The 26,943-nt window shown below is 45.2% G+C and overlaps 1 protein-coding gene across 1 annotated transcript; it reads right to left on the bottom strand.

Moving 5' to 3' along the window:
• Positions 1-26,943, bottom strand: EIF4EBP2 (eukaryotic translation initiation factor 4E binding protein 2). Its single transcript, XM_040362324.1, has 3 exons — positions 26,643-26,943; positions 1,656-1,832; positions 1-375 (listed from the first exon to the last, which is right to left on the bottom strand). Exons 1-3 carry the CDS (start codon positions 26,773-26,775, stop codon positions 344-346), a joined length of 342 nt encoding a protein of 113 aa, XP_040218258.1. The 5' UTR covers positions 26,776-26,943; the 3' UTR covers positions 1-343.

Raw genomic sequence — 26,943 nt, 5'->3', positions numbered from 1 at the left:
AAAACGGGGGAAAGTTGCACAATTTCCATTTCTGCCACCCACCATTCACAAATATTTGCAGATCTACAGTACAAAATTGGCAAACTTAATTCCTGTTTACCAACATCAAGCCATTGAAATCAGTCAAGTCCTTTCACCACCTCCACATTTTGTGGTTGGGGTGGAATTAATCATGGGGGAGAAATAAAGAGAAAAAAAAATAGGAGGAAGGAGCCTAGTTGCGTTGACCTTTGGCACCAGGAAGGGCAGGTTTCTACGCAAGTGCGCCTTTGACGGATTTCTCATCGATCCTATTTGCCAAGCCAGGTGCGCACAAGAGCGTGCTTGACAGGCATCCTGGAGATTAGATGTCCATTTCAAACTGAGCATCCTCACCTAGAGGAGAAACAAGCATAAGGAAGGAGATTAAGCAAGGATATGAAAAATGCCTTCTTACATTCACATTAATAGGCTCGTAGTCAGATAAGCACTCTTGCGGATAGTCCCAACAAATGTCTCACAATGGGGTGCAAGCTCCCAATAGTCAATAACCAAATCCCGTAGCTGTTCTCACAATGGCTTAAAGGGGTTGCAAAGGTTCATCTTTTATTTTCTAAATAGGTTCCTTTAAGCTAGTGCATTGTTTGTTCACTTACCTTTGCCTTCCATTTCCCTTCTAAATGTTTTTTTTCTTGGTTTGAATTTCTCACTATCTGTTTCTCCTCAGTAAGCTTTCCACCATCATCCGAGTGGTGGAAAGTCATTTAGAACAGCTTACTGATGAGAAACAGGAAGTGAGAAATTCAGACAAAAACTGAAAAAAAAACATTTAGAAGGGAAATTGAAGGAAAAGGTAAGTGAACCAACAATGCACTAGCTTAAAGGAACCCATTTAGAAAATAAAAAACTAACCTTTACAACCCCTTTAACATATCAGTGCTGTGACCGGCTGCCTCTCTCCTCTTGACCCGACAGCTGCAAAAGGTGAGGCTTAGAATCCCCCTGCTGAAGTCAGTCAGGAGGAGAGGTGGCTGGTCTAGTTAGTGTCAAGCTGCACTCTGAAATCAGTTTTAAACCTTTTTTTTTTTATAAGGAATAGACACAGACGTAGCTTACATTATTAAAAAGATAGTGTGAAACCAATTTCAGCAGCAGGTGGGGAGGGGCAGGCACTGAAACAGAGCACAGAGGTGGGAGTGGGGAAAATCAGAAGGACACAGTGGATGACAGAGGCAAGTAAACAGACCAATGTCAAGGCTCAGCAGTCCTGATGCACCGTGGAAGGAACCTGGCAGTAAGGGAGGCACCAATATCTGTTACATGTTCTACTTTTTCCCCCTGGAACTAAAAGCACTGGCGTGAACTATGAACAGCTGAGGACCATACAACCCAATTTCCATGCATTTTTTTCCCCTGCATCAAACAAAAAACACTGTCTGCATCTGGTGAAAACTGGCCATTTAGTTTGGCTAGTGACTAGTTTAGTTAATTAGCACTTTTTCTGTATGCTGGGTAAAGGGTTTTGTGGGGACCAAAACCAGCACATTCTTGGTGACTTTAATGGACACTAATAAAAATAGACAAAAAGTTAATTTTATGCAGGGATGGCAACATATCAAATGCCAGTCCCCCATCAGCCACACACACACACACACACACACACACACACATCTTACCAATAGCGGTCTTCCTGTCATGGTTGTTCAAATTATTTGTTTCTACTTTGGGGGCTTCGACAGCAGTAATAGGGCTGGTAACGCCAGGAATATCCGGCAAGCGACGAGGAGGGGTCTGAGCCAAGGGAGAATTGCGACGGTCCAAAAGAAACTTACGATCATAAATGATCCTGGTCCCTAAAGGAAGTGATAAAAATAAGTATTAAAATTAACAAGACGTGGTACAGCAGATTACAGGAGCCAATAGCAGCCTTTACATTTCTCGCTAAACTGAAAGGCAAAGAATCTCAATACTCACACCTTTTCCACAAATTTTGATTTAAAGCCATTATTCAGGGACTTCTGTCAAAGATCCAGTCCATAAGCTTTTTTTGTCAAAGTGTTTAACACAACTGCGATTTGTTCTACATATGTGCAAGCCCACTCTCAGAATTTGACTGGTGGCTGCAACAATCCCTTCAAATCAGTCCTTCAATATGTGAAAAGAATCTCCATGGATGTAGCCGAGCATCCCTCTCTACCCATCACAAGCATGTATACTTTGTCACAGAATAAAAGGAAAGTGGACATTAACCACTTCAATACCAGGCACTTACACCCCCTTCCTCCCCAAGACAATTTTCAGCGCCGTTTAAATGACAATTGCACGGTCATGCTTCACTGTACACAACACAATTTTTATCATTTTGTTCCCACAAATGGAGCTTTCTTTTGGTGGTAATTGATCACCTTTTTAGCAATAAAATAAAAACTGAAAATTTTGAAAAAAAAGTACGTTTTCCCCTTCACTGATTTGCAATAAGGCGGCACTGATGGCGCTGGCAGGCATTGGGGATGGGTACTGATTGGCATTGCCCTGGTGGTCTAGGGTGTCATACCTGGTGGTCCAGTGTGATGGCCATCCCTGGTAGATCTGGCCGGGCATCCAAGGGGGGCTGCGCTTATAATCAGCACAAACCCCCCCCCCCCCCCCGTCAGGAGAGCAGCCGATCGGCTCTCCTCTACTCACTGTTAAAAAAAAAAAAGTAAGCCGCTATCTTATATATCGCAGCTCAATGCTCACAGTCGCTTCCCCCTCTCCCCTTGAGGCAGGGTTTCTCAATTCCAGTCCTCAGGCCCCCCCAACAGGTCAGGTTTTCAGGATTTCCCTCAGATGAAAAGGCTGTGGTGATTACTAAGGCCGTGAAACTGATCAAATCACCTGTGCAACATAATGGAAATCCTGAAAACCTGACCTGTTGGGGGGGCCTGAGGACTGGAATTGAGAAACACTGCCTTGAGGCAAAGCAGGCAGGGCTGAGATTACCCTGCTGTCAGCGAGGAGAGAAATGAACATGCCCGGAGTTTTGTAACAGAAGAAACGTCGATTTTTAAAAAATGTATTTGTAGTGTAAAAAATAAAAATCCCAGTGGTGATCAAATACCACCAAAAAAAAAAGCTGTGTGGAAAAATAAAAATGAATTTTGTTTGTGTAAGAGGTGGAACTAACGATTATTTTCATAATCGATTAGTTGGCCGCTTATTGTTTCGATTAATCTAATCGGTTAATAACCTTAAAAAAAAAATTTTTGCTGCAATTTGCATTTTTTTTTTTTTTTTGCCCAATTTGTTGTTGGGCAGATTAGAAAACACAAATGTTTTTCTGCAGCTTCTCCTTTGAAGTATATTGAACCAAAAAAACAAAACAGCACCGTTTTGCGTAAAAAAAAATGAAATAAAAAGTCCTTGCCCTTTCCAAATACACAGCAGCTGAAAAAATCATGGATGTTAAACCATGTAGAGTACTTGCACTCACGCAAATGCTCCCGATGCTTCAGCCGATACTTCTTCCCCCCCCCCAGAGAGAGCGGGCAGAGAGAGCAGAGCAGTCCTCAAAGAGAAAGCCAAGCCCTCCTCCCCTAGTTGATCAGAGCAGGGAACATTACAGTTATCATTTGAATAGCTGTGTGTTCCACCGCCACGCCTCGTCATGTATAGACACTCCCCCTTGTCCAGGCACTTTGATAGACAGATCACCCTTCCCAGGATTGGATGGGTGATCTGTCTATCAAAGTGCCTGGACAAGGGGGAGGGGCTATATACGACGAGGCGCAGCGGGGGAACACACAGCTATTCAAATGAAAGCTGTAATGTTCCCTGCTCTGATCAACTACACGGCGGCGGCAGGGGGGGGGGGGGGGAAATCGGGGTTAGACACGGCTGCATTTGTGGGGACACAAAGTACCAGTAATCGGCGAGTACATGAAAAGTATCGGTACTTGTATTCGGTCCTAAAAAAGTGGTATCGGGACAACCCTAATTTGTGCCCTGTATTCATAATGCATCCGTTTCTCACATGGTATTATACAGGCATATCCCACTTAAGTACACAGGGCCATATCCTCAAAAGGGATACGCCGGCGTAAGCCGTCGTATCCCTGGTTCTAACTTTGGAACTGATCCACAGAATCAGTTTTCCAAAGTTAGGCAGAAGATCCGACATCTGTAAGGGACTTACACTGCCGGATCTTAGGATGCAGTACCGCATCCGCCGCTGGGGGCATTTCGAGTCGAAATGCCGCTTCTAGTATGCAAATTAGCACTTAGGGCGATCCACAAAGCTTTTCAGCTTCGTTTTTTTCGCCGTAAGTTTTAGTTTGCAAGTGTAAAATTAGGGCTGCTTTTACATGGTGTAAAGTTAGTAACACCATGTAAAAGCACATTCGAGCGACGGCATTTGGTATGCATTCCTGAGGGAGAACCCCACGGCAATTTGTAAAATCAAAACCGGCATGGGTTCCCCCCCCAGGAGCATACCAGGCCCTTAGGTCTGGTATGGGTTGTAAGGAGACCCCCCTACGCCGAAAAATCGACGTAGGGGGTCCACCTACAATCCATACCAGACCCGTATCCAAAGCACGCTACCCGGCCGGTCAGGAATGGGAGTGGGGACGAGCGAGCGCCCCCCCCTCCTGAGCCGTGCCAGGCCGCATGCCCTCCGGTAGGTACCCACGTGGTGGGTGCCTACCCACGTGCACCCACCACGTGGGTACCTACCGGAGCATGATGGGACGGTGATGCCTATATAAATGGGATGCAAGGCGCGCTTCCATCATTGCAGTGAGAAGAGGCGACGTGTCAACATCGGAAGAAGGGAGAAGAACATGACGTCACAGAAGACCGCGCTGGCTGCCTGTTAGTAATTGAGCTAACACACGAAGATAGCAGGCAGCCAGCGCTGAAGAAGGCACCGGACAGCTGCAGAAGAACCGGGGTGTGCCGAGTCAACAGCGGAGAGCGGCGAAGATAGAAGACCCCCGGAGAGCGGAGAAGACCCCCGGAGAGCGGAGAAGACCCCCGGAGAGTGGAAGAAGCCCCCCCTGGTATTAGAGCTAATAAAGAAGACAGGGGGGCCTCCGGAGCAGACTAATAAATTATTTTAAAAACCCTTGTGTTGTGTGTTTAATAACTTTAACTTTTTGCCTCCAGGTGAATGGGTAGGGGTACGATGTACCCCATATCCATTCACTTAGGGTGGGGGACGGTATCTGGGGGCCCCCTTATTAAAGGGGACTCCCAGATTCCGATAAGCCCCCGCCCGCAGACCCCGACAACCAACGGCAAGGGTTGTTGGGAAGAGGTCCTGTCCTCATCAACATGGGGACAGGGTGCTCTGGGGTGGGGGGGCCCGCAGTGCGCCCCCCTGCCCCAGAGCACCCAACCCCCCCATGTTGAGGGCATGCGGCCTGGCACGGCTCAGGAGGGGGGGGCGCTCGCTCGTCCCCACTCCCATTCCTGACCGGCCGGGTAGCGTGCTATGGATACGGGTCTGGTATGGATTGTAGGGGGGACCCCCTACGTCGATTTTTCGGCGTAGGGGGGGGGGGGGTCTCCTTACAACCCATACCAGACCTAAGGGCCTGGTATGCTCCTGGGGGGGGGGGGAACCCATGCCGGTTTTTTCTTTGAAAATTGGCATGGAGTTCTCCCTCTCAGGAATGCATGCCGAGCGACGCTGACAATTTCTTTTTTGTTTTTGTTTTCCCGGCGCTTTTTTTTTTTCACCCGTCGCAACTTTAGTGTCCCGTCGCAATCCACAAAGCCCGGCGTAAATTACGTTCGTGCGCTGCACGTCGGGAAAATTACGTCACACGCATGCGCAGTACGGCCGGCGCGGGAGCGCGCCTCATTTAAATTTTAAACGCCCCCCGGAGAGGAGGACCGCCTTGCGACGGAGGCACTTAAGTTACACGGCGTGTAATTTCTAGGTAAGTGCTTTGTGGATCAGGCACTTAGGTAGAAATTTTAAGTCAGTGTAACTTAACTGCTGAAAGTTAAGTTAGGCAGCTTTTTTGAGAATTTGGCCCACAATGCCTAAAGCTAGAGTGCAAAGTCAGGCTCACTTCTGCACAGAAACTAGCCTGATTTTGCACTCTCCAGCTTTAGTAAATAAGCCCCATTGTGTATGCCTGTATATGCCAATGTAACCAAGATAAATCTGGTCACGGGTAGGCTGTTGGGTTTGAGTAGTTAAACCCGATTCTTGGCAGTGTACCGGGCTCGGTATGCGAGATAGGGGGGACATATATACTGGGAGGTGGAGACTGGGCGGGGCCGGGATTTACTAATGACATGTATGTGGATGGTGCAGTGGTATGGTTTGTTTTTGCAAGATTTTGTAATGCATTTCTGCTTATTTTTCTACCGGAGAGTAATCTCGATGTTTGTAAGTTTATATTGGTGCTTTAATAAACTTTTTTCTGGATTTAAAAAAAGTGTAACCAAGATAAAGTTTACACACTACATGAAAAAAGGGTACAAGATCGCAACCATTAAAAAAGGTCTGAATGCATCAACTTGCAACCTACAATATACGCTACCCAAGGTTGCAATTTTATGGTTAATGCCTCCAGCAGCACTTGCATGGGCATTAAGGCCCAGGAGGTGGCAATTGGCTTACAGTGATGACATTTGAAGGCCACCCTGTTAACGCAAAATCAGTTACCATGAACAAGAGCAATGACAGCTTAGTTAGCTAAAAGCTTGCTCTGAACACACAACTGCAGGCCACGTGTGTGTTTTGAGCAATTAAGCCCACAAGGGGCACTGCATGGAAAAAGCACTTTTACTTATTGAATCCTCCACTCCTGTCCCTCAGCATCCAATGCAGGGGGCCTTGGACTGCTGTAGCATAAAAGGTTGCAGAAACTGGTCTAGCCAGTCTGCAAAAGCAGGGGACCAGGTAAACTCATTCACCCAGCCACCTAGGCATAAGTGAGCAGCTAACCCTTGCAGTGCCAGCACAGCCCCACTGCAAACAAGGACTTCAGCTTGTAGAATAAACCTTGATAGCCATTGCTATTCAAGTACCACCCAGCCTAAAATATGAAAGGGGCTTTGTCTATATAAAGCTCGTGTCCCTGTCTGGACTATATCCAGTTTCTTTGTTAAAGGAAACAAAACAAATTGTGGTCAGCAACTCTGACCAGGCGTGGATGTCACACAAAATGTTTTAAACAAAAGTCTGAATACCTAAAAGCACATGACTAGGGCAGCACCAATACCACTTTAAAAAAATAAAAGTATCAGTACTTGTACTGTCTTAAAGGCAACCTCCCCCAATGCCTTTGTCTACAAATATATATATATATATATATATATATATATATATATATATATATATATATATATATATATATATATATATATATATATATATATATAATCACACACATACATACTTGTTGGGGGGAGGGGCAGCTTTGGCAAGATATCAGGGGTCTTAACAGACCCGACATCTCCCCTTTGAGACAGAGAAAGGGACCAAGGAGATTCTAGTCCCTTTCTCTGCTGCATTGAAAATGAATGGACAGGTGACAGAGGCTCCATTCATAAACGGAAGCATCGTAAATACAGGTTACAATGCTCAATTATGAACAGGTAGAAATTCCAAAGTCCATTCCGCAAGCCACGTTGCGGTTTAATACAGCCCCCCCCCCCCCCCCCCCCCAAGTGATTTGGAGATATATACTGTATCAGTGCTGCCTGGGAGAGGGCAGGAGTGCTGTCAAATTACATTACAGGAGAATGTTTACTCAGCAGCGTCTGTAAAAGGAAGTCCTGTCTCTACTGGGCTTCCATTGGACAACTATTCCGTCCATCATAGGAGACGGGACTTTGTATTAAAGAGGCAGCCAAGTAAACAGGAGATACTACTTTATGTAATATATTGGCACTGGTCCTGCCCCATCCGATGCTGCAGATGGGCACGGACACTTATTTTTACTTCACAGTTCTTTATTCAAAAAAAAAAAAAAAAAAAAAAAAAAACTTAGGTTTTTCCTGAAACAAGCGAGGGTGTGTGTTATACGCCAATAAATACAGATATACAAATAACACGCCTGAGCTCATCCTAAGCAATCGGGGATTCGTTGGAGGCCACAAGCGATAAATAGATATACATCTCTAACAAATAACACACCTGAGCTCATCTCTTTACCACACAGAGGTAAGAAAATATCAGTATTAGTAGGGAAGTGCCTTTTCAGCACTTTGCCGAAAGAGAAACATTGCTGATAATTGAGCAGGGCAACGCCCCGGGTGCCGCCCATTACTGGGGTGTCCTGGTGCGGCCCTCGCCTGCCGCGGCGATCTCCGTATGTCACGGAGCTTAACTACACAGGCCGCAGTAACAATGGCAAAGACACTTACTGCGACCCAGGCAATTCAAATATAGCTCTGTTACACATCAGATTACCACTCTGATCCAGGAACTGGCAAGCTGCATGACAGGCACAGGTGAGGCTGCATTGATCTCTTGTATCATATCCCCCAATCTGACCACCTCCTGTACCATGTCTAGAGGTGTACCGCATGGAAATTTTGCTAATCCTCAATGTGTTATATAAAGTCATTTTCGGCCTAGTGTACTTTTCAGTATGGATTTCGGCACCAAAAAAAAACACCATTCGGTGCACCCCTAAGTATTAGTGCTCGGAGACACACAGGCCAAATTTTAATGGTTCAAAAGAATGTCAGGCAAAATGGTCGGACCTCACGCATGTACACTGCATCTAATCTGGAACTCTGACTCTACCCCAGGGGTGTCCAGGACTGCATTCGGAAAAAGGAGACAGTAAATTACAAATTTTCCAGCTCCCTTCTTTTGCTTTCCATCCTAAAAGATCTGTGTGTGTGTGTGTGTGTGTGGGGGGGGGGGGGGGTTGGAGGATCACAGAGAGGGGTAGGACACAGGAAATTTGGGTTGATCGGTGCGGCGATGAAGGGGGGAGAGTTACAAGCACCAATCCCCCTGTATAGATTTTATTAGGCAGACAGTGGCTGTGTTCCAATAGACATGAATGGGACTATCAAAACAAGGTTGCATGAAACAAAAACAAAAAAAAAAAAAAAGAAGAAGAAAACTGATGTACCAGGGTCAGTGCATCGAGACTGTCCTCCCTGCCACATCAGCAGGTGCTGTGTTTGAATCATTTTTTCCACTTACAATCTGATGCTGCATCCACTGAGGCAAGTAGGACTAGCAAAAACTAAATAATGTCCTGATTTAAATAAATGGCTAACACCACTTTTGGCAAAAAGGATGGAACAGGTCATGACACGACCCTGTCAAGGGAAGGATCAAGTATGGTTCCCCTGCACGAAAGGGCCACCAACTCGGACACCCTTCTAGCCGAGGTGACGGCCATCAGAAAAGCTAGCTTGCGTGACAGCAAGTCTAGTGGAATTTCCTCGATAGGCTCAAATGATTGTTTCTGTAACAGACAGCAGTTAAAGTCCCAAGGACACATAGGTGATGTGAATGGGGAGCAAACAAGTTGCCACCTATATAAAGGTTCGGACCAGCGAATGAGAGGCTAAAGGCCTTTGGAAGAATACTGACAGGGCCGAAATCCCACTTACAAATCGTACTTAAAGCCAATCTGATCTCCACAGCTGACTAGCCAAAGAGAATTTTATCAATCACATATTTCCGAGGATGCCAGCAAGTTTGGGTTCAAGGAACTTGATTGGCCTGCACAGAGTACTGACCTCAACCCCGATAGAACACCTTTGGGATGAAATTGAGTAGAGACTGCAAGCCAGGCCTTATCGTCAGCCTGCACTTCTGGAAGAATGGTCAAACATTCCCATAGACACTCCTAAACCTTGCGGACAGCCTTCCCAGAAGAGTTGAAGCTGTTATAGTTGACACCCGCAATCTCATTGGGACCAATGTTTATCCTTTTTCATCCGCAAACGGATGAATGAAAAAGCGGACATACGGTCCGCACGTGTGAAAGGGGCCGAAAGGCTGGTACACTAAGAAAATCATACGAACATTTTCGTCCCAAGAATTCTCATACAATATTCGGATAGTACGTAAACAACTTCCAACAGCCAATTCCGCATTTTCGTATGAAGTCTCGAAGGGACAAACTCCAAAAAAATTTGGATGGTGACAGAACAAACAATTTTTGTTTAACCACTTCAGCCCTTGAAGAATTGGCTGCCCAATTACTGGGCTTTTTTTTCCCTCGAAAACGGCACTGTGTCACTTACAACTGTGCGATGCTGTACTCAAACAAAATGGATGTTTTTCCACCACAAATAGAGTTCTTTTGCTGGTATTTGATCATATCTGATATTTATTTTTTGCGCTATAACAAATACTGTGACAATTTAATTTAAAAAAACAAAATAATATTTTGTCCTTTTTGCTTTAAACCAGGGAGTACTGGCTTCATGGAACTATCAGAGCGTCTGCTCCAATTGCCAGACGATCTCTTGTCTGAGAGACCAACTGTTGTAGTTTGTTGTTGAATCTGGATGCCAGTAGGTCAACTTCTGGCCATCCAATGCTGGCAAATTTCCTGCATGGGTGCAGGGACCATTCCCTGGGGCCAGATCTGCTGGTGGTTGAGATAATCTGCCTTTGTTTTCTACTCCCGGGATATGGACTGCTGATATCATTGGCACATATCTTTCTGCCCAGGCAAGTATGTAGTTCACCACCTTTAGAGCTGAATGACTCCTGGTAATGCCTTGGTGGTTTATATATGCCACTGCAATGGCATTGTTGGACTGGACTCTGATAGGATAGTCCTGAAGCTTCAGGAGCGCAAGGCCAGACGTACTGCCTGTGGTCAGAAAGACCGTCAAGGGTTGCTTCCCAGCCTGAGAGACTGGCATCTAGTCTGTACTTTCCAGGTTACTGGGAGAAAGGATTTTCCCTTTCGCAGGTTCTGATCTTGCAGCCACCAATTTAGGCTTAAGGATGCCTGAGGGGATAAGCACATTGGATAATCCAGGGCTTTTCTTCCCCTGTTTCAAGCCAACAAAATGCTTTGTTGTAAGGGTCTGGAGTGGAACTGGGCATAGGGCACTGTCTCGAAAGAGGATACCTCATACGAATGGAGGGTTGTCTGTTGCCCCTTATCGGATGTACCCAATTCTTCAGGGCAGAGATCTTTACAGGTGGCAAGAATGCTCTTTCTTGGACCGTGTCTAGGATCAAACCTAAATACTTTAAAGCGGTGTTGCAGACGTGTTTTTTTTTTCTTTTTTTAAAGTCAGCAGCTACAAACAATTTTATTTGGGTACACTGTCTCACAACCACACAATTGTCAGTTAAAGCAATACAGTTCCACATTTCAAACAATGGCCAGGAAGTGGGTAAAACTTTCCAGAGCTGAAGTGGTTAAATAATGGTACCATTTACAAATAGGTGACCCTTGATATACAAGATGTTCCAAGTGAATAATTGTGCATCATGAGTTTGCATCCCAACAATAACTTGGCAGAAGGTAAAATTACGTAGAAACCCTTGTGACACTGAGAACATTGCTTGGAGTACACCCAACACAGTGGAAGCAAATAGAAAAAAAAGGTAAACAGACGATATTAAAAGTGGAAAATTAACATGACTTGTAGGCTTCAGACGACACTAGCCTGCCAATATATTTTTTATTACCACCACAGGATTTACAGCATCTCACAAAAGAGTACACCCCACACATTTTTGTAAATATTTTATTATATCTTCATGTGACACTGAAGAAATGACACTTGCTACAATGTAAAGTGAGTGTACAGCTTGTATAGAAGTGTAAATTTTCTGTCCCCACAAACACACAGCCATTAATGTTTAAACCACTGGCAACAAAAGTGAGTAGACCCCCAAGGGAAAACATCCAAAATTTCAATTTCCCTCCCCGTTGTCATGTGACGCGTTACAAGGTCTCGGGTGTGAATGGGGAGCAGGAGAGTTAAATTTGGTGTTATTGCTCTCATATTGGTCACTGGAAATTCAACATGGCAAAGAACTGAGGATCTAAAAAAAAAAAAAAAATAATTGTTGCTCTACTTGAAGATGGCATAGCCCTAGGCTACAAGAAGATTGCCAAGACCCTGAAACTGAGCTGCAGCAGAGTGACCAAGACCATACAGCGGTTTAACAGGACAGGTTCCACTCAGAACAGGCCTCACCATGGTCGACCAAACTTGAGTACATGCTCAGTGTCATCCAGAGGTTGTCTTTGGGAAATAAATGTATGAGTGCTCAGACCATACACTATCAAATTGGTCTGCATGGCCGTCGTTCCAGAAAGAAGCCTCTTAAAAAAAAAAAAAAAAAAAAAAACACAGCAAATCCTTACTGTAAATATTACTTTCACTGTCCCACAGTAAAAAAAAATGAACCCCTTACAGTAGCGATTATTTGGACTTTTTGTACTTATTTTTGTCTTTTTAACCCCATTATGTTACTAAACATCTCAGGCCTGGGGGTCACACCTGTTTTTTGGTGCTTTTTGCAGAAACACTACAGTTCATTTACATGTTTTCCTATGGGACACCTTCACATCCATGATTTTTTTCCAGCTGCTGCGTATTTGGAAAGGGCAAGGAGTTTTCAACGCAAAGCGGTGCCATTTAGTTAATTTTTTTTGGTTCAATATACTTCAATGGAGAAGCTGCAGAAAAGCATGTAATGTGTTTTGTAATCTGCCCGACAACAAATTGCATTTTTTTTGGAACGGCTATTATCCGATTAATCGAAACAATAATCGGCCAACTAATCGATAGTAAAGTGCCATTTCTTCAGTGTTGTCACATGAAAATATATTAACAAAAACGTGAGGGTGTACTCATTTGAGAGATACTGTATATAGCGCCAACACTTTACATTAAAGGGGGACAATACAATTTACAATATAGTTCAATACAGAAGAAAGAGGGGAATATAATCTAAGCTAACAGACTCCATATTTAAAAGGTCTAAATAGTATGATGTAAATGAGCCTTATAAGCCTATAACAGACCTTCAGAAAAAAAAAAAAAAAAAAAAAAAAAAAAACACAACAACAACAACAACAACAACAACTTCCCATTACATTTTCTACCCTTGTTTTAACTTTGGATAGTATTTTTTTTTATAATTATAAGAGGGCCAATGAAAGCTGCAGAGCTGGAGAGTCCAGGAAGTGAAAAGGTGGCAGCTTCGGCTGCCCAGTTAAAATAACTGCAGCCAGAATCAGTGGAGGGAGATTTATGTAGCATATTTGCCAAGAACAGAATCACAGTACAGTGAACAGTCGGATTGCGAGCAACACGGTTAACGAGCGTTTGGCAATACAAGCATTTTTTATTATTATTTTTTTTTAAATACCGACTCGGTTTGAGAGAGTTGTCTCACAAAACTAGCAGGATTCAAGCCACAGAGATGTGCAGTACCGCATTTGGCCAGAGGTGCTGGGGCGCCGTTCGAAAATACTCCATACCAGAGCCTTTCCAATTTCAGCCGAGCTGTCTCTGTACATTTCCGAGGCTCTCCGACACCTCCCACCTCTGAGAAATAAAAAGGGTCAGGGGTAGGATAGCAAGAGACTATGACCTGACTAGGCACAGTAACAGATTAGGCCTGTAAAGGAATAGATACCCTTGCCTTTCCATCACATGGGGGGTAAATCTTCACTATCTTGAATGATTACCAAGCAGTTTTTGAGCTCCAGTAAAGTGACCATCTAAACCAGGGATATGCAATTAGCGGACCTCCAGCTGTTGCAGAACTACAAGTCCCATGAGGCATAGCAAGACTCTGACAGCCACAAGCATGACACCCAGAGGCATGATGGGACTTGTAGTTTTGCAACAGCTGGAGGTCCGCTAATTGAATATCCCTGATCTAAACTAAGATGATCAGTCTGCTGCAGGCAGACAAAAGCATGTGCTTCGTCTCCTCTCCCTAGTGATCAGACTACAACAATGACTTCACAGAAAGACGCCATGACAGGCCAATTTGTATCAAATATTTGTGCAGCCAAGAACTGTACAGGCATTGGGATTTCCATGACTCATCTGAGCCGGTATCTTGAGTATTGGAACTTCGGTAAAGGGCAGTGTTCACCTGTGTTACACACAGTACATTTAGTGCCAGTTCACACCAGATTCAGTTCCGTTCACTTTTTTCTGCGCAAAATGCATGCAGTGTTTTCCATGTATGCCAATGGCTCTAGTTAACATCATGCAGTCAGTTTCTGCAACGGAAAGTGACTGCATGGTGTGAACTAGAGCCATTGGAATACATGGAAAACACTGTGCATGCATTTTTAGTGCAGAAAAAAATGCACACGAAACTGTACGGAACTGCATCTGACGTGAACTGGCCCTTAGCACACAGGTGCTTGTCACTAAAAATATTTTATGCTAGGTCTAGCCAATAGTTACATTAAACGGGACTTGAGGCACCAAAGATCCTTCTTTGGCTTCTGCAGTTAAAATGAATGTTGAAAATCTACCACTACATTCATAAAGACATGGGCAATTCAGGCACCTTAACACTTTCCCTACCGAGTCATCGTAAAATGACATCAGCGGAAACCCTCCCTCCCTCCGGGTGGACGTCATATGACGTCCTTGCCTTCCCGGGTGGCTAGGGGGTGCACGCCCCCGCCGCATTGCTTGGGTCCAGTCAGCGGTGAGGAGACCGATGTGTGTTCCCAGTACAGAGGAACACGCATCGGTCTCCTCCCCTTGTGAGTCCCCTCCCCCCTACAGTTAGAACACACTTTAGGGAACATATTAACCCCTTCAGTGTCCTAGTGTTAACCCCTTCCCTGCCAGTCATTTACACAGTAATCAGTGCAGTTTTATAGCACTAATCGCTGTAAAAAATGTGAATGGTCTCAAAAAAATTGTCAGAAGTGTCCGATATGTCCGCCGCAATTTTACAAAAAAAAAAATAAATAAATAAAAAAAAAAAATAAAAAAAAATCGCAGATCGCCGCTATTACTAGTAAAAAATAAAATAAACATAAATTCCATATTTTGTAGATGCTAGAACATTTGCGCAAACGGTCAAATAAACTTATTTTGATTTTTTAAATTGAGGATTTTTTTTTCTTATTATATTTATTAAAATCAAAAAGTAAAAGATAGGGTTTTCAAAATTGCCACTCTTGTTTACAGCGCAAAAAATAAAAACCACAGAGGTGATCAAACACCACTAAAAGAAAGCTCCATTTGTGAAAGAAAAAAAAAAAGCGTCAATTTTGGGAGCCATGCCGCACGACCGCGCAATAGGCATATATTGATTAGTTTGCACAAAAGTTATAGCGTCTACAAAATAGGGGATAGATTTAAAGCATTTTTATTTTTTTTATAGTAATGGTGGCGATCTACGATTTTTAGCAGGACTGCGACATTATGGCAGACTTTTTTTTTAGGGACCATTGGCATTTATATAGCGATCAGTGCTGTAAAAATGTCACTGCAGGAAGGGGGTTAACACTAGATGGCGATCAAGGGGTTGTTTTCCCTAATGTGTGTTCTAACTGAAGAGGGATAAGATTGACCTAGAGGAAATTGCAAATCGTGGTTCCTAGCCATTAGAAACTCCCGATCTGCCTTTTCTCAGCTCACAGAACAGGGATGTGCGCGTTTACATACACACGTTCCTGTTCTGCCTCTCGTGCCCAAAGAGGTCGTGACCGCCGGTAATGAGCATCGGCACCTCCGCGATGCAGCAGGCCCGCTCGCGTCTGCCAACCCGCTTAAAGTGACCGACGTACAGCTACGACAGTTCGCGCAGTAGAGCCAACCTGCTGCAATATAACTGCGGCAGCTGGTCTACAAGCGGTTAATAAAATACATCTAAAAAAAAGATAGTTTTGTATTTAGGATACCTTAATAGTCTAGTTTATTCAGCATGAAATGGAGCTAAATTATGTAGCATGAGGCTGTATATTCTGCAATATTTACATTTTTGGTAAACTCATTCAATGAATCCAAGCTCTGCAACCTGAGATAGCATGCACTGCATTGATGCATTCACACAATTTCACAGTAACAATAAGATAAACCTTCAGGAATATTCCTTTATCCCATTATTCCGCAAACTTTGTACACTACAAACTGTATGATTGAATAGGTTCCGATATCAGTGTACCTCACAGCTCATTCTAAATAGGAAACCTTAATTTGTTTGCAAATATTAAAGCTTCTAAACTACCAGCAAGAATGAGTCACTACACTTAAAGAGCACCTGTCATTTTAGATCAACCCTGGCAGCGCTCGTTAGCGGGCATCCACTCACCTGCTGCTGCCACCTCCCTTCACCTTGTGTCACCCTGCATCAGCCATTCTATTAAAGAGAATGGAACTGTTGGTGAGTCAACAGCGGGCCAGATGACAGTTGATCTTTAAAAATGTGTATTTAAATCAAGCCTTTTTACTAGTAATTTAAATCAAATCCACCCTGCTGCATCCATTATACAAGTTGCATGGTTGGGCGTAGTGCATGCCCCGATGTCAAGTATGATGAAACATGTAGAGTGGAGCCATGCGCACACACGCGCGAGTGGTCATCTGTTTTTGGGAGAGTACTGTGGCGTTTGAGACATGCTATGCAATTTGGATATCCAAAGTGCATTTAGCCATAGTCAATTTTTACACCATGGAGCATTTCTTTTATTGCATGAATACAATGTATTCCACGATATTGCTGGGGAATTCAGGAGCTCATAAGGAGTATAGAGGAAGTTGTTGCCTGGCCATATAACATCTATTTGGGTACAGTGTCGCACAACTGTGCAATTGTCAGTTAACTGGTTGCCGGTGTCCTGCAATCAGGTCACAGAGCTGCAGAATGGGGAGAGGCAAGTGTAAACATGCATCTCCCCGTTCTACCTAGTGACAGTCACCAATTGCTGTTCCCTGTGATCAGGGACAGCAATCAGTGACATGTCGCATGTAGCCACGCCCCCTAACAGTAAGAATAACTCCCCAGGGAACACTTAACCCCTTCAGCGCCACCTGGTGGTTAACCCCCTCACTGCTATTTTCACAGTAATCCGAGCATATTTATAGCACTGATCGGTGTAAAAATTACAATGTGTCCGCCATAATGTCGCAGGAATTTTTTTTTTTTATAAAAATGACATAAAACTATCCCTTATTTTGTAGACGCTATAACTTTTGCACAAACCAAACGCTTACTGCAAATTTAGAATGTAGAATACGTATCGGCCTAAACTGAGCAAAAAAATATATAAATATATAAAACGTCAATTTTGTTTGGGAGCCACGTCACGGTCGTGCCATATTTTCTCCACTTGATGACCGTCTTCACTGTGTTTCATGTCATATCTAATGTGTTGGAAATTCTTTTGTACCCTCCTGACTGATACCTTTCAACAATGAGATCCTTCTGATGCTTTGGAAGCTCTCTGTAAACCATGGCTTTTGCTGTAGGATGCGACTAAGAAAATGTCAGGAAAGACCTACTAGAACAGCTGAATTTTATTTGGGGTTAATCAAATGCACTTTAAATGATGGCAGATGTGTACCGATTCCCATTTACCATTAGTTCAAATGGGATTGCTTAAAGTGGATTTAACCCCCCCCACCCTAATTTGTTTTTATTTAAGACTCATATCTGTTACAGCAGAGGATGCCATGTCCAGTCTTGCCACAAAGAGTTAATCTAGCTCTAAGCAATCCTCATCTTTCTTCAGTAAGTTAAAAATGAACAGAAATAAAGGGCAGGTTCTTCCCCCTTGCTGTGAGGGGCAGGTGATTTCCTTATCTCATGCATGAGTGCGAGAGGCATTCTGTGTACTTCACACACGCCCCCCCCCCCTTCTCCACGATTGGGCATGCTGAAGTCATGTGATGACTTTGCCAGGTTTTGACTGGATGTTATTGATCATGGGGCATAATCCACAAGACCAGAAGTTCAGTGTAAGAAATATTGATGCCTGGCCAAGGGGAGTGTAGAGGTGGGCATGGAGTCTAAAAACATCATGACTCCACCCACCTAACCCTGGACACCATATTTGGCCACAGAATCCAGAGTATTGCAAGGCTCCAAACAGCTAAAGGGGGGATATTTGACAGGCAAGGATACGTGAAGGAGGCATGTATATCCTTATAGATCAGCACTATGGAAGCAATTTAGAAATTAGTGGGTTTAACATCCACTTTAATTCTGAACACAGCTACATCCCCAGTTATAGGAGGGTGTGCACACTTATGCAACCACATTTTAGTTTTTCCAATTGAGTCGTAGGTCACAAAAAAAAAAAAAAAAAGTGGAAAAAGTTTTAAAAATGGTTTGCTTTTTTACATCACAAAAGCATGACATTTTGTATCAATTTTTTTTTTTTTTTTTTTTTTTAATATGATCAGTCCTTACCGCCTGTTTGAGGGCCAAAAATGCCAGGACAGTACAAACTCCCCAAAATGACCCCTTTTTGGAAAGCTGGCAGTCTAAAGTATTTAATAAGATGCATAGTGTCACGATTTTCGGAAAATATAAAAATCTACACCTTTGTTCTTTCAAGGAGCATAAATTACACATCCATTTCCGGTCACATTTTTAGAGGTCCTGGAGAACCCAGACAGTATAAATACCTACCATAACGACCACAGTAAAAAGGCCCAAAAGTATTTAGCAGTCACTGAGTCTTTAGAAGACCTAACCCCCCTGGCGGTATTCCCGAGTGTGGCTCAGGATAAGATTTCAGGACCAAAAGCAGTATCCCCGAGCCAGACTCGTGATCGCCTCACAGTGTCCACAGGCATGGTTTACTTACCTTGTCCCTGCGATGCCTCCCGGCTGTGTGAGCGCGCGGCTTCCTCGCTCGATTCACACAGTGCCTGTGTGCCGCCGATCTCCGTTCCCTGTGACGTTACGACGCACGGGGGGGGGGGGGGGGGGGGGGGGGGGGCGAGAACGGCTGCAGACAAAGGATCGATCCAGGAAGCAGGCAGAAACGTCAAACAAACAGGCCAGGGTTAGTACATGCGTCAGACAGAGGCAACACTGCACAGGTGTTTTGTAACGATTAGTGATACCTACTGAGAGCACCGGTCTGGCGACATACTTTTACATATTGTCACCAGTGCGGTTAGTCTATAATAAGCAATACCCAAGGCCTCATGTACACAGCTACTGGTAAACGGACATTTAGGCATATTTTTAACTGCTCCTGAACTCTCCTTTACGTTATCTTATCAGTACCTGTACACAGGGGCGTTTACAGTAATTTCTAGGCAGATCAAAGGCTTTTTGTGGAACGCTGAGTTTAGAGGCATTTCATGCGCAATTTCTAAACTTCGCGTTTAGGTGCACTTAATTTACAGGAGTTTTTTTTGAATGGCCAAAAATGAAACGCTTCTAAAACGCAAACGCGGCAGAATGGATGTTTTAAACGTGGGTTACTATCTGTCAAGTTAAATTTATCAGGAGAGGCTGTTAAAAAAAAAAAAAAAAAAAAAACTTTGTTTACATGAACCCTTACTGTTTAAAGCAGTGGTTCTCAACCCTACTAGTGCCGTGACCCCTTGATAAAATTTCCCAAGTTGTGGGGACCCCTAACAGTAAAATTATTTTTGTGGCGTGAGTTGTCAGCACCCAAGGCAAGACAAGCAATTTGCGCACCCAAACCCACGGACATATTGCGCTCCCTGAATCCCTTCCACTCGTACAGTATTAAAACCCCTTAAGGTACATTTTAGGATGTACAACTCTTTCTTTGTTCTCCTTTCTTTCCCTTTTATCCCTGTCTATATAAAAAATGTATTCCCCCCCCCATCCGTCTTTCTTGTTCTTTCTCTCCCTTTTTCTTAGTTCCTCCCCCTCTTTTCCTCTTCCTTCCATGTATCCTCTATTTTTCATTCCTTCTCTTGCTTCTTGGTGGGGGGGGGGGGGTAGTATGAGTGGCAGTGCTGGCGGGGGAATTGGGATGAGTAGCAATGTTGGGGGGAGTTCTGATCAGCCAACTTAGGCGCTCTTGATCGAGGTCATCTGCTGATCTGAGAACTGTAGTGGGGACTTTTAATGGTAACTATAATCACAGGTAGTGTTACTCACAGTGTCATCGACTGTGTGGTGTCTAGTAGCAGTGACACCTATGCCGAAATCAGGAGATAAGGTCTCCTCCAGCCCCTCCCACTTCACATTCCTCACCAGTCAGCTGACCCCTAGTCTGACCCCCCAGCCATGCAGTGAACTAAATAGGTGCCAGCGAAGAGGCTGAAGGGGCGGCAGCGGGCTCCAGGGACAGCCCTGCTGGGCGGCCACAAAATGGCTGGTAGAGCAGTGTGGGCTTCAGGAACAGCCAAGGATTCGGGGACCCCTGACAAATAATCATTAGACCCCCGAGGGCGTCCCGACCCCCAGGTTGAGAACCACTGGTTTAAAGGCTTCATTCATGAGACCTTGCTTACTACTGTGATTGATCACAGCTATTACATTGTACGAGGCTGCTGCGATTGGCCCTTGTACCATGTAATCACTGTGACCAAATCACATTAGTAAGCAAGGAATCGCGATGACAGCTTTTGTTTACCGAGCTAAAATACAGCCCATTAATTGTAATGTCCATGTGCACGGCGCTTGCGTTTTTTTGGTCAGCAATTTATGCCTCACGCACACAGATGCCCATTTACATATTGTGCAGAGCGAGAATAAGTTATCGCACATTTGGGCGCAAGCATAAAGGCAAAAAAGTCTGGAAAAGTATCAGTATGTGTAAGGAGCCTTTCAGAAAAAGCACTGTGGTAGTTCATTGAAAACTAAGCCGACAGCCGCAAAAGCTGCCGGACCTTGTCGTTTTCCCATTCACAGAGTGCTGTGAATGAGGGACATGGCCCTGCACAGCCACTTTCTTTTTGACAGTTAGCAGGTGGAGAAGAATTGGGCGTGGGGGCCAGTGCATAACATGTTACATCCCAAATATGGGTTATGATGGGTGAACTTATTATTTAAGATCATTCCACCCATCCTTAGGTTATAACACAACATGGTCACATTCCCCAATACCCCCACCCTCAAACTGCTTTACCCCACACGTGATCTTCTCCCTGCAGCCTCCTGTTCTGATTTAAGTTGTCTAGTTCATGGCTCCTCGCACAGTTACATCATCAATTCACAGATCTATTTGTAGCACTGCTATTCCATTATTTACTTCTTCCAGCCCCATAACACATGAACTTTGCCTGGGAGAGAAAAAAAAAAAAAAAAAAAAAAAAAAGTATAGGCCCTGTCCAAACTACATGTGCAGTGGTGTGCATAAACACACCCCAATAGATGTAGTATGTGAAGCAGCCCTTAATGCAAAAACCCTTAATACACTGACTGTGGTTGTAATGCTTTGCAGGCTTCGTTGGAAAAAAAAAGTAATAAATGCACTTTTTTTTTTTAAAGCCCAACTCCAGGAAAAAATAAAAAACAAAACAAGTGGTTGTAAACCCTCACGTATACCCAATGAAGTGACTGGCTCCAGGGGATACAGACAAAATAAATCCTCCCACACAAGTTGTAAGGGGGGGGGGGGGGCTGAAGTCACATTCCGCAGAGCTCAGCGAGGAAAGCTCTGAGCTGGTTGGAGGGAAGGGACAACCCCACACCCCCTTCACACAGGGACAGAGTTGAGGCCATCACTCTGCTGGAGGTCCCTTCCATTACCATTTTTTTTGGTGTCAGGAAATTATTCATGGAAATAGAGCATGATGCAGCAGACAGAAATGACACTTGGTGCTCTGGTCAGAGACCAGTATACATCATAGAGCAGGGGTAAACAACCTGGGGCCCACTTGCTGTTGTGAAACTACATTTCCCATGAGGCATTGCAAGGCTGGCAGTTACAATTACTCCCAGAGGCATGATGGGATTTGTAGTTGTGCAAAACCTGGAGGGCTCCAGGTGACCTACCCCTGCCATAGAGATAGATTGTAAGCGCTAACAAGCAGGGCCCTCTGATCCCTCCTGTATTGATTTGTATTGTGACTGTACTGTCTTCCCTGATGTAAAGCGCTGCGCAAACTGTTGGCGCTATATAAATCCTGTATAATAAATAATATTCTTTGCTCATATTTCATGTCTTACAACCACTTTAAAGCAGAGTCCCACCCAAAAGATTCCAAACACCTCTTCCCAAGCCATCCTGCAATGTCATGACCTAAAGCAAATATCCTGCTCAGGGGACTGGACATTTTTCCATGCTAGTTATTTTCTTAGGCACTACTCCCCTCAACCATGAAATTCCCCTACCTCTGGGGGCAATGAGAGAACCCAGCTGCTGAAAGTGTCCAGCAACAGGAGGGCGTGTGTATGAAACAGGCAGTGATGTGAACATGACACCCAAGGATGGACCCCAGGAAGTAAACAAGAGAAGGATTACTATGTGACCGTGACTTCAGCCAAGTGACCTTTTCTTTTTTCATACCAGCAGTTTTGCAAATATCCTGGAGTTGGATTTGAAATTACTGTGAGCGCATTTTTTGTAAAAGGTGGATTATGCTTTTAAAAAATGCCAATAGCCCACTACCTCAAGTTTCTGAAGCCAGAGTGCCTCTGAAAGCCTGTAAGTAACTTTCCACAGTACATTCTACAAAAGTGTTTTCATGTGTTAGTGGGATCAACAGTATGGCTGGAGCCTGAAACATTCCTAGAGTGAGGAGCTGATGCCAATAATTCTGAAGGGAGGGGGGGGGGGGGGGGGGGTGCGGTCAAACTATGAAGGCAAGAATGTTACGACTTTGTACTATAAGTGCCATGTATTCTAAGAAAACAAGGCCAGATTCTGAACATATGAACACGGCTCTCAAGCAGATTCCCTTATGTTTTGCAGCAACACAAGCAACGGCTGTTTATGAAGGACGTCTGCAGGCATGCCACCTCCCCCTAGTCTCCCTCCCCATTGTGCAATAGTCATGAGGTAGTCCTGGCTTCCCTAAGCTTGTTTACAGTTTCAAGTTTTCCTGGAGGCATGGCTAAAAATGTCCGATAATAACACACGCGTCTGAACATATGGAGCAATGGGCACTTTGTTCAGAGGGAGAATAACTTTCTAGTTATTTTATGAAAGAAAAAAAAACACATGATGGCACATTAAAAGTCAAAATATTGTGAACAAGCTTAAAGCGGTGGTTTACCCTCAATAACATTATTCTAGCATTAAATTAAGCATAGTAGCGCGAACTACAGTATGCCTTTATTTTTTTTTCCCCCCGTACTCGCTGTTTAATCCTATAGTGAAGATTCCGACTCCCTGCGGGGAATGGGCGTTCCTATCCAGAGGGAAGATGATTGACAGCCGGCTATGGCACGTCGCGCTCCCCGAAGATAGCCGGAGTAGGTCTCGGCTCTTCACGGCGCCTGCGCACAGACTATGCGCAGGCGCCGTGAAGAGCCAAGTCCTATTTCGGCTATTTCCGGAGAAGCGTGACGCGCCAGAGCCGGCTGTCAATCATCTTCCCTCTGGATAGGAACGCCCATTCCCTGCAGGGAGTCGGAATCTTCACTATAGGATTAAACAGCGAGTACGGGGCAAAAAAAAATAAAGGCATACTGTAGCTCGCGCTACTATGCTTAATTTAATGCTAGAAAAAAAAAAAATTATAGGGTGAACCCCCTCTTTAAGCCTCATGCACACGGCTGATCAGCATTGTTGTCCGATTAAACTGTAAAAAGTAAGATCAGCAGGTAAAACCTATTGTGCTCATGCTAAAGTTCCACTATTAGTCCTCCCAAAACCCACATTTATTGGCTCGGAGCCATAGTTGCTCTCAGAAAGCAATGGCTGTATGCCAGTACTTATGTAAACACAAGCATACATCGGGTCATATGTCCTCACTCATGTTTGCGCAAGTAGCTTTACGCATGTTTGGCTTTATGCACACGTGTTGTAAAAACTGCTGTGTTCAAAATACCAAGTATAGTTCAAACCAAAACGCAGCTGTATTGTATATTATATGCCCACAAGAGCATTGTGCTCCGTAATCCTGTGCTAGGTTCAACCGTCATTCCTGCATCCAATGGTTGTATTTCTAACAGTTCCTGATGAATGTGCATAAAAATGTACAAGGAAAACTGAGCTAGAGATATGGAAAAAGTTTGACACACGTGAACATTCCACGGACATCTAAACGCACGTAAACAGAAGCCCTTGGTGGACCATCGGGCCTCATGCACATAGGTGCCTGACACCATAGAAAAATCAGGTGTATTTCCCCACTCAAGAGCCACAGCTGCCCATAGAAATCAATTAAGTGATGCGGCCGTAATGCAAGTACTTGTAAAAGCCTGTGTATGGACATTCACCTCTGAACATGCACTATATTACCAAAAGTATTGGGACGCCTGCCTTTACACGCACATGAACTTTAATGGCATCCCAGTCTTAGTCTGTAGGGTTCAATCTTAAAGCGTCAGTAAAGAAAAAACATTTTATCATTTGAAATAACCAACATGTTATACTTACATCCACTGTGCAGTTCGTTTTGCACAGAGTGGCCCCCGATCCACGTCACCTGGGGTCCCTCGGCAGCTGTCCCTGGTCCTCCCCGCAATTACTCACCACAGTCATGAGAGCTCGCATGGTGGTCAGTAATTGCAGGCGCACTCCCGTGATACAGCGAGCGGCCATAGCAGCTCACTGTGTCACTCTCCCTCGCCCCCTCCACATCACTGGGTGTGATTGACAGCAGCGCCAGCCAATGGCTGCGCTGCTCTCAATCCATCCGCTCTAGCCAATCAGCGGCCAGGCGAAGAGGATCGCGGGACTTGCGAGGGGTCAGGCAAGTATAACGGGGGCTCGGGGGCAGCAGCATCCAATGTTTTATCACCTTAATGCATAGATTGCATTAAAAAAATTCTCTTTACAACTCCTTTAAGCTTGTCCACCCTTTGCAGCTCTAAGAGCTTCAACTCTTCTGGGAAGGCTGTCCACAAGGTCTAGGAGTGCATCTATGGGAATGTTTGACTATTCTTCCAGAAGTGCACTTGTGAGGTCAGGCACCGATGTTGGATGAGAAGGCCTGGCTGGCAGTCTGATGTTATTTAATCACAAAGGGTTGAGTTCAGGACATTGTGCAGGCCAGTCAAGTTCCTCCACCCCCAAGGGAACTCTTGAGGTGTCAGCATACCAAGACAATTTCATTCTCCCAACTTTGTGGGAACAGTTTGGGGATGGCTCCTTCCTGCACACGAGTGCTGTAGATGTATTAACACGGGTTCCCTGAGGCTGTTAAGTTATTTTAAGGCTTTCCCAACACTAAAACATGTTGAGAAAGGCTGATCGATGGTGTCAGGCACCCATTTGCACAAGACCTAAGTATTTCCATGGGTGGCAGTATGCAGCAGCTGTCGCTCCTGGGTGGAGAGATACACCTGGATCCTACATTCTATGGCCCCAGGTGCCTGTGTGCACAAGGTCACGTGTGGTTTTATGCAGGATCCTTTATAGAAATAATACCCATACGTATGATCCCTTAAGGCCCAATCACTACCAATGCACATAAAAAAACATGCCTGCAGTCAACTGCATTCTTATGCACGTTTTTCTGCGTAGGTTTATTTTTCCCCCACAAAGGCATGTTTTTTTCTGATCAAATTGTTGTGGGTGAGAGGTGCGTTTGTGCATGTTTACATGTGTTTGTGTGATGATATGCAAGCATATTACACAGCTATGGAATGCGAGAAACACTACTCTGGTGTAAACAACACATAGAAAACGACAGTTACTGCGTCATTGCAGTCACTTGCGTCGCGCACCCCCCCCCCCCCCCCAGAAGAAACAGGTAACTGCACGTACTCCAAGATGGGCTCTAAGAATTCTATCAGAAATCCTAGGAACTCTGCAGGGCCTGTCTTGTGATCGAAGCTGGGCCCTGTGTATGGGGCCGCCCCATCATGACGGAGCACGTGCATTGTGTTTTTGTATTGCCAGCTGTGACCCCGATTTACCTCCACCCTGTACTGAACACAATCAGGCCGGCCATGGAAAGTCAGGATAACAAGTGACATCTAGGCGAGGCCCAGCACCCCCCTCTCTGCTGGCAGGATTGTGCAATCACTGAAAGTGTGCATTCAGGGAGGCCATGAAGGCTGTGTACGGACATGACTGGCATGTGATCCCTGCATTCACCACCAGCAGCTCTGGGTGGGACCGCCCTGAGCCTCACATCCAGCTGCATGCTCTGCACCCTAATTATCTGCACCAAGCCAGCTCCCTGCACCCCCTCCTGGTCTGCTGCCAGCTCCCTGCACCCCCTCCTAACCTGCACCCTGCTAGCTCTTTGCACCCCCTCCTGGTCTGCTGCCAGCTCCCTGCACCCCCTCCTGGTCTGCTGCCAGCTCCCTGCACCCCCTCCTAACCTGCACCCCGCCAGCGCTTTGCACCCCCTCCTGGTCTGCTACCAGCTCCCTGCACCCCCGCCAGCTCTTTGCACCCCCTCCTGGTCTGCACGTCCATGCACCCCCTCCTGGTCTGCACCCAGCACCGTCCAAACACCCCAATTATCTGCACCCAGCACCGTCCATGCACCCCAATTATCTGCACCCAGCACCGTCCATGCACGCTGCACGCCCCTCCCCCTAGTTGCACCCCATGAAGTACACTAACAAGCCCCCCCCTGTACATTGCAGCGCCGAGCCCACCTCCCCGAACATGCACGCAGAGGCCGCCATGCCCCTCCTCAGCCCTCATGTAGGCCTCACTTACCTCCAGGGGTGGTGGAGAAGAGGGTCCCCCCGGGGGTGGTGCAATAGTCATGAGGTAGCTGAGAGGAGTCGCTAATATGGATGGTCCTGGTGGGGATAGCCCGGCTCTGGCTGTGCTGGTGTCCGGTTGACATGTTCCTGGCTTGAAGGATGTGTGTGTGGTGGGGGGAGAGAGAAAGAAAGCAAGACAGGGCCGGAGAGCGGGGCTGGGAGGAGCCGGCTGAGGTAGAGGGTGCACTTTAGGGGAGGGAGGGACGTTCAGAGCGCCTTCCTTCTCCGCCCTTCACAAGCTCGCCACTGAG

This window comes from Rana temporaria, chromosome 8 (assembly GCF_905171775.1).
Source record: "Rana temporaria chromosome 8, aRanTem1.1, whole genome shotgun sequence".
NCBI classification, from domain to species: Eukaryota; Metazoa; Chordata; class Amphibia; order Anura; family Ranidae; genus Rana; species Rana temporaria.
Note: the sequence above shows the minus strand (reverse complement) of the source record. Positions and strands in the feature narration are given on the sequence as shown.

Coding starts and splice junctions, on each gene's coding strand:
- EIF4EBP2 (XM_040362324.1), bottom strand. CDS start 26,775: ATGTCAACCGGACACCAGCACAGCCAGAGCCGGGCTATCCCCACCAGG. Junction 1,833..26,642: donor CTTCTCCACCACCCCTGGAG/GTAAGTGAGGCC, acceptor CACTTCCTTTAG/GGACCAGGATCATTTATGAT. Junction 376..1,655: donor TGACAGGAAGACCGCTATTG/GTAAGATGTGTG, acceptor TTTCTCCTCTAG/GTGAGGATGCTCAGTTTGAA.